The sequence below is a fragment of the Anomalospiza imberbis genome, chromosome 8, assembly GCF_031753505.1.
Source record: "Anomalospiza imberbis isolate Cuckoo-Finch-1a 21T00152 chromosome 8, ASM3175350v1, whole genome shotgun sequence".
In the NCBI taxonomy this organism is placed as follows: domain Eukaryota; kingdom Metazoa; phylum Chordata; class Aves; order Passeriformes; family Viduidae; genus Anomalospiza; species Anomalospiza imberbis.
This window is the reverse complement of record NC_089688.1, coordinates 14149396-14168125: the sequence shown is the minus strand read 5'-3', so window position 1 is coordinate 14168125 and position 18730 is coordinate 14149396. Positions and strand designations below refer to the sequence as shown.

Sequence of the window (18730 nt, the reverse complement as noted above, 5' to 3'; positions counted from 1 at the left end):
GAAAACACTGTGAGGACTGAAATTGCACTTGATTCCTACATTATTTGCAGATGCTGCTAAACTGGCAAAAACGGTGGAACACACCCTCCAACTTCGGCAGCTCATTTTGGGAAACTACAGATCTTTTAGTGTAAAAAACAAAAGCGGGACGGAACAGACTGCATACAGATAAGCATCTTTGAACCAGTATCAAGGCTTGTGGAAAGGAGCAGATGTTCTCACGCCTTCTGAGAGGTGCTCTTCACAGTTTCTCTTCTGAAAATCTGGTAGATAGTCCATTACAATTGAGATAGTACAAGAGTGCATATCTGCATGCTTGATGAGTCGACAACTTGACTTAGCTTCGAAGAATCCTGAAATGCAAATTTTCTGATCTCAAGGCCACTTTCTCTGAAAAGGCAGTGTCATTGACTTCATGGATACACTGGTGCCGCGGGGGACTGTTACAAAGATATAAAAACACAATACAATACACTGGCACCTCCTTTATATTTCAACTGAAGCTACAACTTAGACTTGTTTCAGACTTCCTAGTAATTCCATCATCAAAACCAAATTCTCAACTCAAAGAGTTGCAAAGGGCTGGCAGCTACCCCAGACAGTTGGTATCCAAAATAAATTTATTTCTGGAGGAATTTGTTTCTAATTTGTCTGTCTCCTTCTATCCCCTCCATTTGTACTGTTTGTAGGCTATGGAGCTCCCGAAGTTACGGCGCCTTGCCGAAGCTTTCGTAGGTCACTGCGCTGTTCACATCTGTGCTTTGGATCCCCGTGCATAAATGACTGAGTGCCGTCGGCCAAGTGCTGACAGCCAGTTTTATTCTTTTTATACGGACATCAGCAAAGAACAACGGTGCAACTGAAATGTTTTGTAATGACTGCCTGATATGAGGCCTGACAGTACGAGGGTCCTGTAAGTTTCCTCTGTTATTCTGTCCAGGTATATGCTTTGAACTGAAGGATGAGAATACCCGCTAATCCGCCGATTCCAAGCCTCTGGCACAGCTCGAAGCCCCTCCTGGCAGGGGCCCCGTCCTTCCGCCCCGTCCCGCCCCTTCCGCCGCCGCCTGCCGGCGCTGCCGGCGCTGCCGCCGCCGCTTCCGGACGGGGGATGGGGGGTGGCGGTGGCCGCCGCCGCCGCCGAGGAGAGGCACGGGCAGAGGCACAGGCAGGGCGCGGAGGAGCCGCTGCCGCAACGCGCAGGGCCGGCGCGGCGGCACCGCCACTCGGCGGCAGGTGAGGCGGGGCGAGCGGCGGAGCCCTTCCCGGGAGGCCCGTACCGGGGACCCTTCCTTCCCGCGGGGCCGCCCCGCAGGTGGGAGCCCGCCGGCTCCCCGTCGCTGTCCCCGCTGCGGCGTGAGCCCCCAAGGTGCGGGCGGGCCCCGCGGGTCTCGGGGCGAAAGGGCTGCCCCGCCGCAGAGGCTGTGCGGGAGGAGAACAGCTTCGCCTACCGGGGGGAAGACGAGCCTCCCGTGCTGCGTGCCGCGCTGAAATCCGCTCCTCCGTAATTACCGCGCCCGGCGGCCCGGCGCATCTCTGCCGAGCGTGAGCGCCCGGCCCGGGAGCGCCAGCTGCGCGCTGGGGCGATGTCGCCGGCCGTGTTCGGGCTGGAGGGGTCAGCGCTTGTGCCCGGCTGTGCCGCTTTCGGGCTCGACTTTGCCAGCCTCCTTAGGAGAGGCGTGTGAAGGTGTGGGACGGGTACCGAGCGGGGACGGGGCTGGCACCGGGGGTCGGGGCCTGCGGGCCCTGTGCGGTTTGTTGTGGGGGCCGGGGGCAGAGCGGACCCGTGTGGTTTCTGATTTCCGCGTCAGCCTCCGCAGCAAACACATCGTTCCTGGAAAGATGCTTTGTGTCAGTCTTACAGTGGGATAACAAAACGGTTGTACCGGGTCGAAATAGATATTCTTATTATTTTTCAATAAAATTGGTATGTTTTCTGAGGACAAAATGTTCAGTTTTGAATAAAAATGCTGTTGAGTGTGTAGGATTTGATTATTAACAAGGCAGAATGGAACAGTGCAGTTATTGGTTTGCAGGTGTGCTCCTTCAGTTTCAGGGTTAGATGGTGGGGTCTGCCTGTGGGGAGAATGTTTGTGCAAGTGTAGTGCCTGAGCATGAGGAAGTTGAAGCTACTGGAACTGTTACCCACTCAGTCTCTTAAATCTATATTACTGATGAATTATGTGGCCTTATTCACTTAGTTATTGCTGATTGCTATTAAAAACCCCCAACACTTCAAAAAGATAGGTTTTTCCAGCTCCCTAAGTTAATGGAAGAGGCAAATGGGAGGTAGTGTTAATGTTAACATTTGTAATAAGTTGAAGTGGTCTCATGGTTTTGTATTTGAGACTTCAATTTGCAAAATTAATTTTATAAAAATTTTACATGTGCAACGCTCATTCTTGTGTTGTAAGATGACTTGATGGCAAGATTTAACTTGGCTAATGTCTGCTCTGTCTCCACAGAGCTCCCTTGTGCAGCTGGACACGGTGTCTGTGCCACCTCCACGGAGCAGCTGATCATGCTGTGCTCTGGAGTGCCAAGAGCTCAGAACACATTTCCTGGCATTTAAGTGCCCCTCCTGTCTGTTAGGGGGTGCTTCTTGCTGGATATCAGAGGTAAGGAAATGGCTGTGTCTTCTTCTTCCTTTTGCTTTCTGTGATGTAGAAGAAAGGTGGAACTAACCTGTAGGATTAGTGTGAAGTGATTTTTATACCAAGTGAAAGGAATTTTGGGAAGTTTTGTGAGGTTTTGTTGTGTAGGTACTACTTCGATGTGAAGGAAATGTTCTGTAGATTTGTAAAGCACAAAAATTTTAAATTATCTTGTTTGCTCTTCTACGTGATGTTCTTTTTGCTGGCTGGTTGAGTATTTATTTTATTAGAATACTATTGAAATAATCTTTTGAGTTCTGTAGTATTGCTTTTCTTTGTACAGAGCTTGGTTTTGTAGCCTACTTAGCTGGTTGAGGTCCACTAACCATATTACATTGTGTATGTTTGATAATCACATACCTTTTAGAAGTTTTTTTATTTCTTACTTACTTTAATACATCTACAATGAGGAAGGCTATTAGATTTTCACTAGACCAGAAAGATCAGTTTGTAAATGTTTGTGGAGAGTAAGATGAAACACAGTTTCACTTCAGATATTGTTCTGGTATGCATTTGGATGAGGAGTTTGTTCATGTCTCCTCCTATTTCCATTGTAAGATGAGGGTGTGGGAAGAAAAGGGTAGAAAGAAACTTTAGTTGCTACTCCTAAGTTGTATAGGAATAAAGAGCAGCCAACATTCTGTTACAGAAGGGATACACCATTTGAAACCAGAAGAAAAATACTCAGTACCTGATATTTAGCTTGTAAAATGTTCAAGAACTTAGTCAAATAGTAGTGAAATACTGTGAATGACATCCTAAGGTAAGTGGTGGAGTACTCGATCAGTTGTTTAAAAATCACTTATGTGTGCCTTGAATTATGGCAGTAGTATAAAAATTTGTTTTGTTAGCTGGTTAGTAGATTATGAGTTGAGCTGCTCTTAGTGTTCACTTGAGTATAATACAACTTGTTTGGCTTAATGAGGTGTAAGAGTCAGGGAGCAGTATGTATTCTGTTCGTTTTGATGCAGTATGTAACTGTACTTGGTGGTTCTTAAGACAAACATGTTTAACTTTCAGGACTTTCTGTAGTAGCTGCTGTCACTCTTGCATGGAGGTGTCTCAAAAGAAAGACTCTGCTAAGAATATAGAGCTAATATTTGATCCACAAGCTGCACTTCAATAAATAATTCTCAAAAAGCTCATCTTGATGGCTTAAAACCTAAGACTAAACTAGTGTTACTTTGAGATTTCTTACCTTACCTTCATGCATAGCACTAAGACCTTTGAGTACAGTTAAGGTACTGCTGATCATCTCACTTATGATACCAAAGTCACTAATTAAAACTCAATGCAAGTTTTACAGCAATATTTATGCATTTGAAATTATTGTATTCTTGCTTCAGGAAAATACCATTTTTTGTCTCATGGTGGGCATTGTGCTGTGTTTGATCAATTTTATATGTAGTATGGTAGCCATTGTATTTAAAACTCTTGAAAAATCGTGTGTTGTTTTTGCATGTGTTCTTTTTGTCCTTCTGCTTACAAGATACCTACCGTATTATGTGTATCTGGTGGCATTTAGAAAGTAAGGACTAAGCCACTGTATGCTATATGGCAGTGAAATCTTGGGTGCTATTTGCTTTAAATAAGCACTGAAGAATTTAGAGTTTCCAGGAAGAACAGGTGACAAGCTTCTCATGTAAGTCAGAGTCAGCAGAGTAGCTGAGCCTTGTGCTGCATAACAAGGAAGTGCTGTGTGTTCTTTTTCCAGCACAGCATTGCTAAGTTGGTGTGTGACAGTAGCCTTATTATTGCAGTCTGGCTCAGCACATGTTTTTGTGTAGCTTTTTTGTGCTGGGGAACCAAGGCCATCAACATGGGCCTTGTCCACATGGACAAAGTAGCAGCCTTTACAGGGAACAACCTCTCCCCTGAGGTGTGGGATGTGCTTCTAAGCCAACAGACCCAGCAAAGCGGGGGCTGAGTTGGTATGGCCTGTATTCAAACTGCAGCTTGAAACCTTCACACAGAAATGTAGGTTAAATCACTTGAGATCTGGTAGTTCTTAAGCATCCTTCCTAAAATTTCTCTCCAGGATGGTTGGAATTGAATCTAGGGGGGAAAAAAAAATCAAGGGATGAGGCTCTCCCAGGTACCTGAGGGCAGGTGGTAAAGCAATAATGGTGCTAGTAGAGATTTTGCATGTGTGTCTAGAATAAACAAAACCAGTCAGCACTCTGCTAACTGCTGCAGACCTAACTAGGGTGTTTAACCCTTCAGCTATGACTCTGCTCTAATCAAGTTTGTAGCCTAATGTTACTGTGATATTAATGCTACTTTTCCTTGGCTAGAGTAGTGATAAGCAGATTCAACTTGCCACGTTTTTGCCTCTATACAGTCTGAAAGACTGAAGGCTAGGAAAGTTAGGGAATTAATGGTTGACTGGCAGTGAGTCAGTAGATGGGAACATGATAGAATCATGGACAATCATGTTGAGGGAGGTTAATTTTCTCTATATATTCATCTAGGAAATTTTGCTGTCAGCTAGGGTATGGTCAGCCTCTCAGAGGCATCTTATTTCTTAAGATGCCACAGCCAAATTGTAGGAATGTTTATGGCTCACAAAGTCATGCTTTTCTTTTAAAAAACTAAATACTTACACATATGCAGTTCATATGCATTTGTGTTCATGCTGTTAATTGAAAGCCTGGTGCAAGAAAATGGGACACACAATACATACTGTTGACAAGCTTGCTAAGTGTTAAGTCACAGTACCAGGAAAATAATCAACTAACTAGCTACAGACATTGCTGATGTCAGGTGAAAATTATATCTTACCCTCTGATGCTCAAGTCTGTGCTTGCTTTGTGTTACTTATGTGTGTTATTCATCATTAAATAATGTTACCCATTATTTGGTTTAGTGATAAAACTAGTAATATGGAAGGCAAAGTAGTTACCAGAGCTGTTTCCTTTCAGAAGATAGGCTCAGTTATCTAGGGGACTTGGCCTCTGCAGCATTATTCTTACATAGCAGTCTAGTGGTGTAAAAGTTATGCAGCATTCTTCAGCTTCAAAAAGGAACAGGAGCAGTTGCACACAGGGATCTATACTGTATTACAGGTGTTACGATTATTAGGGAAAGTGCCTTTTACTCTTTAAACCACAGAAGTGTCACCAGTTGAGCAGTCTGAAAGGGAAGGCAGTTTCAGGTTTTAAGAAGTTGCTTTGTCATTGAAAAATGAGTTTAACTGTTGCTGTTGAGATGAAATTAGCTACCTGCTCTGTGCAATGCTTTAAATTTGTGTTTTGTGGTCATTTCCTTGTCTTTTCCAGTTGGTTAAGTGTCTTCTTGTTGGCAGCATTTGAAAACAGAGCAGGTCCTATCAGTTGCATCTTGAGGTTAATGTAGACTTACTCCCAGGTCCAGCCCACAGTGATCTTTGATGGGTGTGCTCATTCAGTGTTGTGAGGTTACTTTTATTACACCTTTGGTAAGGGTTGATTTTTATTCCAGCAATGCCAGATGAAGGAAGACTAGGCTGCTGTTAGACTGCTTGACTTGTAACACATGAATAGAATTCTCTTAGGTTAGGGACAGTTTCCTGCCTTTGTCCTCAGAAGTTGCTTTGATTAGAAGACAGTATCAGTAAGTTGAATGTATTTGTGGTGAGTTTACATTCACTGCCTTTAGAAAACCCACGATGATTACTATGTTATAAAACTCACTGTGATTAACAACTTTTTCAGTATTTAATCTGTATTTCTGAGTAAAGAAAGCTGGAAGTTCAGATGGGCAACTCAAGTTTATTTATTTTTACTGGATGTTTTGGATTAGTATAAGAACAATGTTGGTAATACACTCATGTTTTAGATGTTGCTCAGTGGTGCTGAGCATAAGTCAAAAAGTTTTTGGTTTCCCCTGCTCTGCTGGTGAGGAGGGGCAGAAGAAGCTGGTAGAAACACAGCCAGGACAGCTGACCTGAACCTGGCCAAAGGAGCATTCCAAACCATGGAATGCCCTGCTTGGTATATAAATGGAGGGGGCAGGTTGGCCCGGAGGGGCTGACCACTGCTGGGCAACTGGCTGGACAAAGGTCAGCAGGTGCTGAGCAGTTCTAATGTGTATCACTTGTCTTTCTTGGGTGGTGTTCTTCTCTCTTTTTATTATTTCCACTGTTATTATTACTGTATTTTACTTTATTACCATTATTAAACTGTTCCTATCTCAACCCCTTGAGTTTACCTTTTTACAGTTCTCCCCTCCATCCCCCTGCAGGGGGAGTGGGCCGAGATATTTAATTGAATTAAATGTCATAATTTTTTTCATTAGCCATGTGACCAAAGAAATTATTACAGTTATTTTTGAGCTACACTCTCAAAAATAGTAAGATAACATAAAAATGAGAAAATACCCTTTTATATGGAGAAGGAAGCATATAGCATATGCAAATATTCTAGTAGTTTTTTGGGGGATATTTTGGCAACTATTTAAAGCAAGGTATTAAAGTTTATATACTTACTGACTGTGTATGATGTATTGAGAATTTTTAGCAATGAATTAAGTACATGTTGTTAATATACAATCAAATCCTGAGAGAATGTCTTCAGAAGTATCATGCCCTTAATTATTTTAGAAGGGTAAGTGCGATTTGTGTGCTCATTTTTCTTCTAAAATATTACTTTTGCACTGCTGGGAAATCTCATTTGGCAAATTGAATTTTCTTTGATACAGTATAAAATAGTTTGTAGTTCTGTTAGATGAAAGCCAGAAGAAAAAGTTGCATCCAGTAATTATATTAAGAGTACAATAGGTACTGTACGTCCTTAAAAAAAGAAGTGAGAAGGAAAGATGTTCTGTTTTTGGAAGAGCCGTACCCCTGAAAAAGATGGAGAACTGTGCTGAATATTCATGATGGGTTTGAGTACCAGTTTACTATAGACAGAAGCTAAATAATAGATTAAATACACTGTTTCTTTGCTTTCATTCTGAAAGCCTTGAATGATGTATGTGGCAGTAGTGTATTGTAGTGCCTTGTATTTTCTGAGATTTGGTTGGCATGACTGAAGCATTTTAGTTAATTAGACTGTTTTTTTGAGTACAAAAGAGCTGTAAAATTGTAGCTGTTTCTTAGATGGTAGCTGTACATGAGCCACCAAATATAAATTATGCACAAATTCATTCTCTGCTGCTGTGGGTCTTCAATATTGCATAAACTTTTAAGTACTTTGACTTCACTGGTAGCCTTTCAGAGTTCTGTCGTGTTCCACATAATGTCCTATGGTTAACTTTTTTCCTGGTGGTTGTTCTGGTGACTTGTCACCACCATGTGACTAAAATGTTGCTGAGCTGTCTCCTTCCTTCAGGCAATATTCTAGAGTCAGGAACACAATTATTGAGAAATCTGTATTAAGAGAATACATCTCTTTTGGTTTTGGTGTGTTACTATGCTATCTACTACCATAGCAATTTAAAAAATGCTTTGAAGCTTAAACCAGTGCTTTATTTCTGATAATGTTATTTTTGAAAGCTGAGAATTTTAAAGGATTCACAATTCAGTAAGTATCTATCTTTATTATTGAGATCCAACAAAGAAATAGGATGGTTGTACCATCATCATACAAGTAAGATACTTCAGCTCAATACTATTGCAGGTATCTAGGCTTAGGTTTACTTGGAACGAGTGGGGGAATGTCATGTCATCAAAGCTTCAGTATGTATTTTAAAACAGTGGGATATATTAGACCATTGCAATGTATTATTTCAGCTTTAATTCCATTTTGTGTGTTTGCTGGCTATACTTCCTTGTGTAGTTGATGAACTGCAAACAGTGGAAAAGTCTAATGATTAAGCTGGTATTTAAAGAGTAGTATTTGATTTTCATTGCCTAATGTAATTAACAAATCAGGATTTATTTGTTTATTTATTTACAACAAAAATAGAACAGTATACTGAATACATCTAGGAAATATTCTGATTCTTGGAAACTTTAGATTTCTATTTAGGAGCAAATGAGATAATCTTAATTTAGTTTTTCTTGAATTAAAAAAACCATTTTTATATTACTTACCTTAGAAATTAGATCTGTTTTTTAGCTGTCTCTTATATAAAATGTCCTGGGCTAATTTAGCATCTAAAATTGTGCAACAGACACTGGCATGTCAGTGATCTGTGCTAAACTCTCTGGTGTTGTCTCTCTCTATGCAGCAGGTCAGTGTGATTGGCGGATAAAGGGGCAGGATGGCGGGCAGTAACCAGCTTTGCATTCGACGGTGGACTACCAAGAACGTGGCCAAGTGGCTGAAGGAAGAAGGCTTCTGTGAATACGTGGATCTTCTGTGCAACAGACACAGGCTAGATGGAATTACCCTGCTGACACTTACTGAGTATGACTTGCGATCCCCTCCTCTGGAAATCAAAATCTTGGGGGATATCAAGAGGCTGATGTTGTCCATACGCAAACTGCAGAAGCAGCATGTCGACGTCCTGGAAGAGCTGGGTTACACCAGTGATGGTCATGCTGGCACAGTGTGCCCAGCTGGTTCACTACAGGGGGCAGATTGGTTTTGTAATGGTGAAGTACCTCGGGACTATGATGGACCAATTACTGACTTGAATGGTGATCAGTATCAATATGCAAATGGAAAAAACAAACATGCCACACGAAGACTGGACCCAGAGTACTGGAAGACAGTTTTAAGTTGTGTGTATGTCTTCATAGTGTTTGGCTTTACATCATTTGTCATGGTGATAGTACACGAGCGAGTGCCTGACATGCAAACATATCCACCTCTGCCAGACATATTTCTAGATAGGTAAGAAATTTTCTTTCTAAACAAAATAGTAATGTGATGGTTAAAATATAGGCTGCCTTTTCTCTGTTTTCAAAGTATCATATGCTCTAGAAGAAAGTTTCGTGTGCTCTAGAAGATGCCTCTGCAGAATAGTAATAAAGGTCTAGTAAGTCCTTCTGCTAGGATGGAAATGCGGATCAATTACATGCAGAGATTTGGTTTTAGGGGAAAATAAATTGAGCTGTTGTTCTACCTAGTTTATATTTAGTTTTACATCTTAAACTCATTACAACACAGTAATTACTTCGTCCATCCTTGCATTCTGGTAAAAAGTGTGATGGTCAGCTGGCACAGATATGCAGCCCTATGCATTTTCTGAAATCCAGTTTCTGCCATGAAGCTTAACGTATCTTGATATAAAAAAAAAACTTTGAATGAACGAATATTTTGGTCTGTGAGTGAGCAAGGAAATTGAAAGGGAACAGCATTGGTACTGTATTTTTACTGTCTTCCCACTGTCAGCTTGTTGAAGATGGTCTAGGGAAACTCTGAAATTGAATGAAAAGACCAGCATCTCTTTTAACAGGTTATTAAACCACTGCTGTGACTTATGCAGTACCTGTTCATTTTTTTAAAGAAAATATTTCACTTCAGGCAAAGAAGAGACACAATGGCAAAGGTCAAGTTCTAGTCATTGACAACCAGATTAATAGAGGATAAATGTTCCCTTTGAGAAAGATCACTTGCACCATGGAGAACTTAACTGCCTAGAGAGTTTTAAAGGATGAGCTAAACTGTTAAAAAGTTCAGCCTTTGTGATCTTCCTGTTCCTGCCAGTAATTTCCATTTTCATTAATGGTTTCCAAGAAGTCAGTAAGACTCTAATCGTTTGAGTAAGTGTGCAGAATCCTCCATAAATTTATAGATAACTCCTGAAGGACAGACCATGTCCAGCAGAGTGGAAGAGGGGAGAGAGAACAGGAGCTGTGGCATTACTGGATTTTGTTCCCAGGGTGCTCCCATGGTATTCAGTGCACAGGAGGATGGGGGAGGCCAGAAAGCAACAGCTTACGGAACAATGACAGGAGATTACTACAGAGCTCATATTTGAGTGGTGCTTTGCTACCCCTTTGTATCAGGGGGAGCAAAAAACTGCGAGGAGCAGCCTCTCTTGAAATCTGTTGATCTGTATTTTGGTGACTGAAGAGTGGAAATTGTTACTGGTGCCTTACGCGTGCAGGAAGGTCTTAGATCTTTTGACAGGGAAGGCTGAAATATTTTCATGTAGTGATTATCACTGAAGTTTTGAAAACAATTTTTATTTTCCCTGATATTTTTCTGTGCAGTTCTGCTTCATTACAAGTGTTTAATGTTTTTGGCCTTGCAGCATTTAATTCATTGCATTGACATGGCATTCTTGCATGCATAAGCAGCATAATTGACATGATGCAAGTTTTTGTCAGAATGAAAAAGGTTGCTGTGAAACAATAGTAGAGGAACACATCCTGTTAGTAAGTCGCATGTCAATTAAGAGAGCATACTAGAGATTTTCCCTTAGTGAATTGTATGTGAACTGGAAGCACATTATTAGGAAGGAGATAACATAACTGAATATATATTTCAAGTTCTATTTCATTCAGCCTAACAAAAGTATTTTTGGCTGTAGTTTATACTGTTGTCAGATGAATGCAAATTAGTTTTGAGGTTAGAACCTCACATGCCTTTATTTTCAGTACCAAGACTAAGAAAAAAATAAAGCTTTTGTATTAACTTTCTTGCTTTGTCTTTTTTTTTCAGTGTCCCTAGGATACCATGGGCTTTTGCTATGACTGAAGTATGTGGTGTAATTCTTTGCTACATTTGGCTCTTGGTTCTTCTGCTTCACAAACACAGGTAGATTTTATAAAATCCAGATTAACTGGTACTTTGATGCAGAGTAAAGACCATAACAAGAATTGATTATGATTGTTTAAGAAGCTCCATTTTGTAAGAATCTTGTCAACTACTAGTATGTCTCTGTTAAAATGGATTAGGGAGGATTTAATCAAAAATGACAGCTTGTGAATCTTTCAAGGGAGTAATCTGAATTTACTTGTCTAGCATATTTATAAATAATTCCCTTCAGAACATAGGTATTTCATAGAGTTGTCAGTATATACACTCATGCTATAACTGTTTTGTATATAAGAAAGTGCTACAAGAATGAATTGCCACAGGATGTCTGAGCCAGCCTGGCAGTTCACAGAGGGATAGAAAATGCATTTGTCTGCATGCATATTTTAAGTTAAATTTTCACTGGTTCATTGATTTTTATCAGTTTGCCAACAGAAGGTATGAGTGCCAAAACTAGCACAAGAGTAGCTGCAGAGGTGGAGCTTACTTTTTGGTGACAGCAAGCTTGCTATAATGTCTCACCCCATCATGTGGAACCTTATTTTTACAGTACTACCTAATTGAAAAAAAAATTGTTGTGAAACTTGCAGTGATGATGACAGAACTTAATGGGATTAAGTTGGGGTGAGATGGAATGTTTTTATCATAGCTTCCCTGGTCTCAGTTGCTGTGTGCTCTTCCCAGATCTATACTGCTGCGCCGGCTGTGCAGCCTCATGGGGACAGTGTTTCTATTACGCTGCATTACAATGTTTGTTACCTCACTGTCGGTGCCGGGACAGCATTTGCAGTGTACTGGAAAGGTAAAAACTTCAAGTGCTTTAAATTATTTTTCCTATTTCCTTTTGTAAAAAAATACTTAAGACATGATTAAGATTGTTGCAACCATAGTGCTAGATGTGTGGTTTTTTTAAGCATCATGTTTCTCTCCTGTTTCCTTGTTCTTGCATTAATTACCATAGGCAGGCAAACATCCCTAGGGGTCTTAGAAGCACTTGCCACTGTGGAGAGTATATGGTTATTTGGGGAAGGGTGTTCAGAATGTTTCACACTGTAAAACATTCAGAGAGGTGTGTGCACTTAAACTACTAACTTCATGAATAAAGACTGAAAGGGAAGTAATTGCTTCTTTCTTTTGTTGGTTGCATGGTTTTGAAAAAAAAACCAACAAACTATTATTATTTCAACCCTTCTCATAAGGGATATTCTTAGAACATGGGATTTTATGGTTTCATCCTAACTTTTAGTTAGGAGAGGTTTGAGCTGAACAAATGGAAAGCTTGATAATGATACATTTGGGAGACTGAACACATTCAAAAAAAGGTGGCAGGCTCTCTGGGTAAATCACTTGGAACAAAATACTTGCTCTAAATTCCAGTATTCATAAGAGGTACGATGAATACAATTAGTAATTGTAGTTACTAATGTGACTCACTCACACAGTGAAATCCAAAGATGTGCTAACTTGCATTTTAATAAAAGACACAACATGATAAATGGTATTAAACAAACATAGTGCAGTACAGCTGACTTTAGGGAGATACTGTATGGGCAGTGGAGTTGGAACTTAGTAAAGGTTAATATCACTGTTTTTCAGTTGTATGGCAATGTTTGGGCAAAACTCCAGCGGGCATTTGCAATATGGAGTGGCTTTGGAATGACTCTGACTGGAGTGCATACTTGTGGAGATTATATGTTCAGTGGTCACACTGTTGTCCTGACCATGCTCAACTTCTTTGTCACAGAATGTGAGTACAGAGTGTCAATACTCAAATGTCCTCAAGAGTATGTACAGAAGTGTGAGAGTGTAAACATTTGAATGTCGTTAAGTATTAAGAATATCTGCTCCTTGACCTCCTCAAAAAGTTCAAAGTGTAACATTTAAGCAAACAAATACAAATTCAGATTTCTGTGCTCTTTCTCAGGTTTGTGACAGTCAAGTCACAGCGAGGAAAGGAGCACCACTTCACTGGGGGTATCCATCATGGGGGGATGAATAAGGCACTTTTCAATGAACATGTGAGCCAAGAAATTAGAAAGAAATTAGTATTCCTGGCTTGCTGCTGGGAGAATACTTGGGAAGATACTTAGGATTGTCTGTTACTATTCCCTTCCCTAGGTATCTGCCACTGACTCCTGTCAGCCAAAATACCTGGCGAGGTTTCTATGCATTTAGTATATTCCATAAAGCCAAACACCAAACCCCATAGCAAGTGAGAATATATGAAACAGCAGTACCTTTCTGTAAACACCAACAGTGATTTGATCCATGTTATAGCAAGCAAAGATAATTAGTTTGAGTTCAACTATGATGCAATGACTGCAGTCACAGTAATGTAGCTTTCATTGCATCTTCCTCCTTGTAACATAGGAAAGACATGATTTTCATTAAGAGAAGTTGGTTGAACAAAGAATTCTGATTTGCAGGGTGCTAAACCATATAAGGATGCTCTTCTTAATCCAGAAATGCATTTGTAAATGAAGTCATGAATTGATAGACATATATAACTTGTGTGGTGCTTTTGTTGGATTTATTGGACCTGTATACAATGAAGAGAGTAACTTCATCTCATTTTTGGATGGAAAATCTGTATAAAAGCTTGGAATGTCTAGGCCTGCATTTTGAGACAGTCAAGGTTAATCACTTTCTGTTTTCTCCCAGATACACCAAGGAGCTGGAACTTCTTGCACACCTTGTCCTGGGTCCTGAATCTCTTTGGAATCTTCTTCATTTTGGCTGCACATGAACATTACTCTATAGATGTCTTCATTGCCTTTTACATCACAACAAGGCTCTTTTTGTATTACCATACATTGGCTAATACTAGAGCATATCATCAGAGTAGGAGGGCAAGGATATGGTTTCCAATGTTTTCTTTTTTTGAATGCAATGTTAATGGTACTGTTCCCAATGAGTATTGCTGGCCCTTTTCAAAACCTACTATACTAAAAAGATTAATTGGTTGAAGACTGTGTGGGTCAGTTCAGATTTTTATGAAGCATTATGGCTAAGATCCTACAAGGCTAGCTACAAGAGGGAAGTCACATAACATTTTTCACTCCATGATCTCCTCCTTGCCTGGTTTCTTGGATTCTTAGCCATAAAATGGGGTTTCCATACTTTACAGGGACGTGTTTTGTTTTCTCCTTGTGAAAACAGAAAACAATGCAGGGATGGGTAAAGGCTATCAGTGGAGCACGAATATAAACCAGAATACTGTTACTCTTGGTAAAATTCTGTGTGAATGTTTATGGAACATTAACCTGAAATAGGTATTGAATATAACACACCATTTCCAGGTCCAGATAATCTTTGTTACCCGACTGCCAGCCTTTACATATGCTGACAAAAATATTAAAACTTTATAAAGCCTTTCTTTGAAAGCAGTCATAAATGTAACTTTTAAAACAAACTGTGTATATTTAAAGATTGAGGAGGTCTGTATCATAATGAAGAAAACAGTATAGTTCCATGCTGAGAGGGTCCATTAACTGTTAAATTACTAGTCTTGACAGTATAAATGGTCTGCACAGAGATTGCCAAAAATGAAGGTCGGCCTTGTGGCTGTGCAGTGATGATATTTTTTTTAATGAGAACTTATTTAGTCTAGTCTATCAGTTGTCTGTATGGTTGTTTTAGCACTTGAAAGTTTTCCCTTTTGTGTTTAAATGAGTTACAGTAAGTGGAACATCCACTGAAAGTAAACTTAGCTTTAGTGAGTTTAAAGCCACAAAGTAACTTTTGTATGGTCTTAATTGCTTTATACCCAAACTCATGCATGCTTTTCAGGAGCAGTTCTTTAATGTTGGAAAAACAGAACAGTTGTCTTCGTGTATCTTACTGCCCTGTAAATGGATTGGAAAAATGCATGTAGTAACTCTTTCAGGAACAGTAATAATAGTGAGTATTGGCAGTAGTGCTCATGTTGATGTATGTTTTAGCACGCTGGTGTCAACAATATGGTGAATTTCTCTGGATATATATATGCACAGTATATTTGGTTATATATATAAACACACAGTATATGTTTTTCTAACAACTATGAAAAGAAGCTAGTTCTTAATTTAAGTTGCTCATTTACTACCCTGAAAGATACCATAAACAGTTGAGTTTTGCTTGTTAAAAAAAACCAAAGCACAACCCACAACAACGCATCCCCTAAAAGCTCAAACCAACATTCTCAGTCCATAATGCATGAGCAAGGTCACACAAGGGCTGGTGGTCTCTCAGGCAGTGGATTGTAAGGGGACAATACTAATATTGTCTGTAGAGCCTTGAAATTAGATTTGTGCCAAATGAAAACTGATAGGTACAAGGTACAAAATCATAAAAATGGCATAGACCTTTTAATTTGATTATTGCAACTTCAGATGTGCAAATGTAGTGTAAGTCACCTTTAGAAAGTTACACAAATAACTCCCAGCTTGGTACAAGCTGACTTAATGGGCACTGTGTATTTGTGTGTGCATAGAAATGAATCCACTTGGAATTTGCAAGGTTTTGTGTTTGGGGGCTTGTAACCTACTGTGGGCTACTCCTTGCTGTATTGTATTCCTTTTATAAGCCTTGATTGTACTAACTTGACTACCTTACGCTCTTCATAGTATATTACTTTTGTAACTTAATTTAGCTCCTATTCCACAGAAGAATTATGCATCTTGGAGTATCTCTGCCAACTGTAATGAGCACATGTACACTGTATTAATACAGAGATTTTTATATTTGTAACATTCCAATTTTTTAACATAATTGCAGATTTAATACTATTATTGTTCAATCTACCATAGCCTGATGGCTTTTGCCATCCAAATTGGGGGAGTATACTTACACTTAAAAAAAAGGAAAAACTATTCTGAAATATTTAAAGACTTGCCATTTGCTGCTCTTAACTTTCTGATTTCAGAAAGGCAATCTGAACATTCCTCTTGAGACTTTATAATGAAAGAGCTCTATTTGTTAACTTATATTTGCCTTTGCAATGCACACAGTTATCAATGCTGTTTTTCTAAACTCTAGGAAACATCTGTTCTCAGGTTGTGCAGGATTGTAATCTGAGTTATATGGAGAAGTATGCAATTAAACTTGCAAAGCTGTTGACTCTGAAAATAACCATTTGAGTAGTAACTGGCATAACTGCATCTAAACTGAAATACTATTCTGCAATTAGACATGCAGGAGAATTTTCAAGTACAGCCCAGTGTAACAATGTTTACAGAAAGTAAAGCTATCATTTCAATATTTTTGTAGTGAAGCTTATATACATTGAAACGTAAGGATTCTTTGTTCTAATTTAATTTTCAAATTCCGTTAAGTAAATTGTGTTTTAAATCAGCCTTGTCTATCATTGTTTTTTAAAAGAAGCTTGTTCTTTTGTGCTGTTTCCCTTGATGCTAGATACCTTGTTCTTTTGTGCTGTTTCCCTTGATGCTAGATACCTAAGTCCAGGATAAGTAATATAAAATGGTTGGTTTTGTTAGCATTGGAGTGGATTGAAACATTGTCAGGGTAATTGTCCTCTGCTGTTTTGGAAGTTCATTGTGTCTGTCTGTAAACATGCAAGAGGAAATCTTGAAGTTGATAGAAGACAGAAAAATACGATCTTGCTTGCAAGAGAGCACAGGTCAGTCTGTAAAGTTGGGAATGTAAGCTTTATTGTTAATTAGATGGGAACAAGTTGCAGGTAACTGACAGGCTTAACATTTTGTACCTCCTTTTGAGTCAGTGTTTTAAAAGTATTTTGCTGCTTCTGTTGCTGACAAGCACTTTTAAGTAAAGGCAGCAGAGCACCTTGGGCCTTGGATTTAATGCTTAGTATGTTCAGGGATGTCTTCCTTGATGTTCACGTGCCACCACTGCTCTCCTTTAACATGTTGCACCTCTTCTGTGCTAAGTTGTCTTCTGTGGTCTCTGTGAGTGCCCACATAATTTGTTCCCAGAAAAATGAATTACTGTGTAATGCAGCAAGTGCAAGTGTCTCACCAACATTACTACTACAGAGTGCACAAATTAATCAAGTAGCAAAGTCTGAAATTAGTAACCATATACAAAACAAGGGGAGGGTCACATTTTTTTGCTAGCTTAGCAAGTTTAGTAGTATTTGAGACTTGGCAGTAGGGTTGAGTTCTTTCTAATAAGTTTGGGGATATGTATGCACATACCTGCAAGTTACAGACACACAGGCTCTTCCCCCATCCTTTTTCTTTGTTTTTTTGTACCTTATGACAGAGTTTCTTATAATAGCTTTCCTAAACTTTTTGCCTTTAGTTTTTAATTTCTGAAAGATCCCTAAAGTGGGTTATGACATTACACCTGCACAGAATTAGATCTCCATAGATGTGGTTTTTAACAAATTCTGATTACACTGACAAAAACTTATGAAAGGATCTTTAAGCAGGCTTCTCCAACTGATCTTGAAAAATGCTACAGAAAACTTCCATATATGCAATTTATCTTCATGTCCAGTGGCAAATATGGTGACACACAAAGTGTCAGTACAGAAATGTAGATAGGCCTGAAGTATTTAAATGTCCAAGACTAGCAAGAACTGGATCTCAGAAGTGCACTGCTTGACTTGTATGCTTAACTTCAAGCAAATTACTAAATACTTTTGACTTCAGTGAGTATTACCATTTTAGTTTAAACTTTTTTTTTTATAAGGCCCAGTGCATACTGTGTGGTATCCTGCTACAATAATGGGAATCGGTAATGTCGCTTTCTTTTTGATTTTCTCTGATGTCTCCCCTCCTATCTCCTGTAGAAGAAAACATTCCAGTAGAATTTAAAAGAAATTGCTAATTAACTGGGTTCTGAAAGAAGAAATCTGTCAAAAACCAAAAGACTGAATAAAACCTTGGTAATTACTGCTTTAAGAAGCAAGGGTCAGTTAAATGATTTGGGGAAAAAAGTTATTTTTGATGCAAGCATATTAAATAACGTCATTTAGAATTACTGAAACCCTCTAAGGAGGATAAAAGCACAGGTTCCTATAATCTTCTTTTCTTTACAGCTGTATCTTATGTAGTGCCCAAAAGAGTAAAGAGGAAAGAGTTGGGCTCACACACCAGTGAAAGGCTTTTGCAGCAATTAATACCTATTTGTTTTTTAACCATTGCCTGCATGCTTAGTGCTATATTTTTCCATTACTAGTTTAGCTAGTTTTTTGATGTATGAAAAGCCCCTTTGGTTTTCAGACATCAGTCATGGAAAAAAAACCAAAAACCCAAACAGTAGATTTTATGGACCTGGAGTACAACAAAAATAACTTAAAACAACTGTGATAGTTTTTCATCATGTCCATATAGTTTCTACTGAAAAGTTAGGGAGAATTTGCAGTAATCTACAGAAAATACTGATTTTTTTTTTTTAATAACCTTGGGTACCTCTTTAGAAATCTGACCTGTAACCTCAAAAACCACCATAGTCTTTTCAAGATAGAAATATATTTGA

The 18730-nt window shown here is 39.2% G+C and overlaps 2 protein-coding genes and 1 long non-coding RNA gene across 3 annotated transcripts in view; 2 read left to right on the top strand and 1 right to left on the bottom strand.

The window, feature by feature from the left end:
* Positions 1-18730, top strand: part of VDAC2 (voltage dependent anion channel 2) — a 91080-nt gene that overhangs the window by 44430 nt on the left and 27920 nt on the right. The window lies entirely within an intron of this gene.
* SAMD8 (sterile alpha motif domain containing 8) lies at positions 8805-16615 on the top strand. The gene is made up of 5 exons (XM_068197423.1): positions 8805-9412; positions 11189-11284; positions 11969-12086; positions 12881-13031; positions 13946-16615. The coding sequence occupies exons 1-5, from the start codon at positions 8838-8840 to the stop codon at positions 14248-14250; spliced, it is 1245 nt and encodes a 414-aa protein (XP_068053524.1). The 5' UTR covers positions 8805-8837; the 3' UTR covers positions 14251-16615.
* Positions 16523-17108, bottom strand: LOC137477965 (uncharacterized). Its single transcript, XR_011001315.1, has 2 exons — positions 16720-17108; positions 16523-16682 (listed from the first exon to the last, which is right to left on the bottom strand). It is a non-coding gene; the product is annotated as an uncharacterized lncRNA (long non-coding RNA).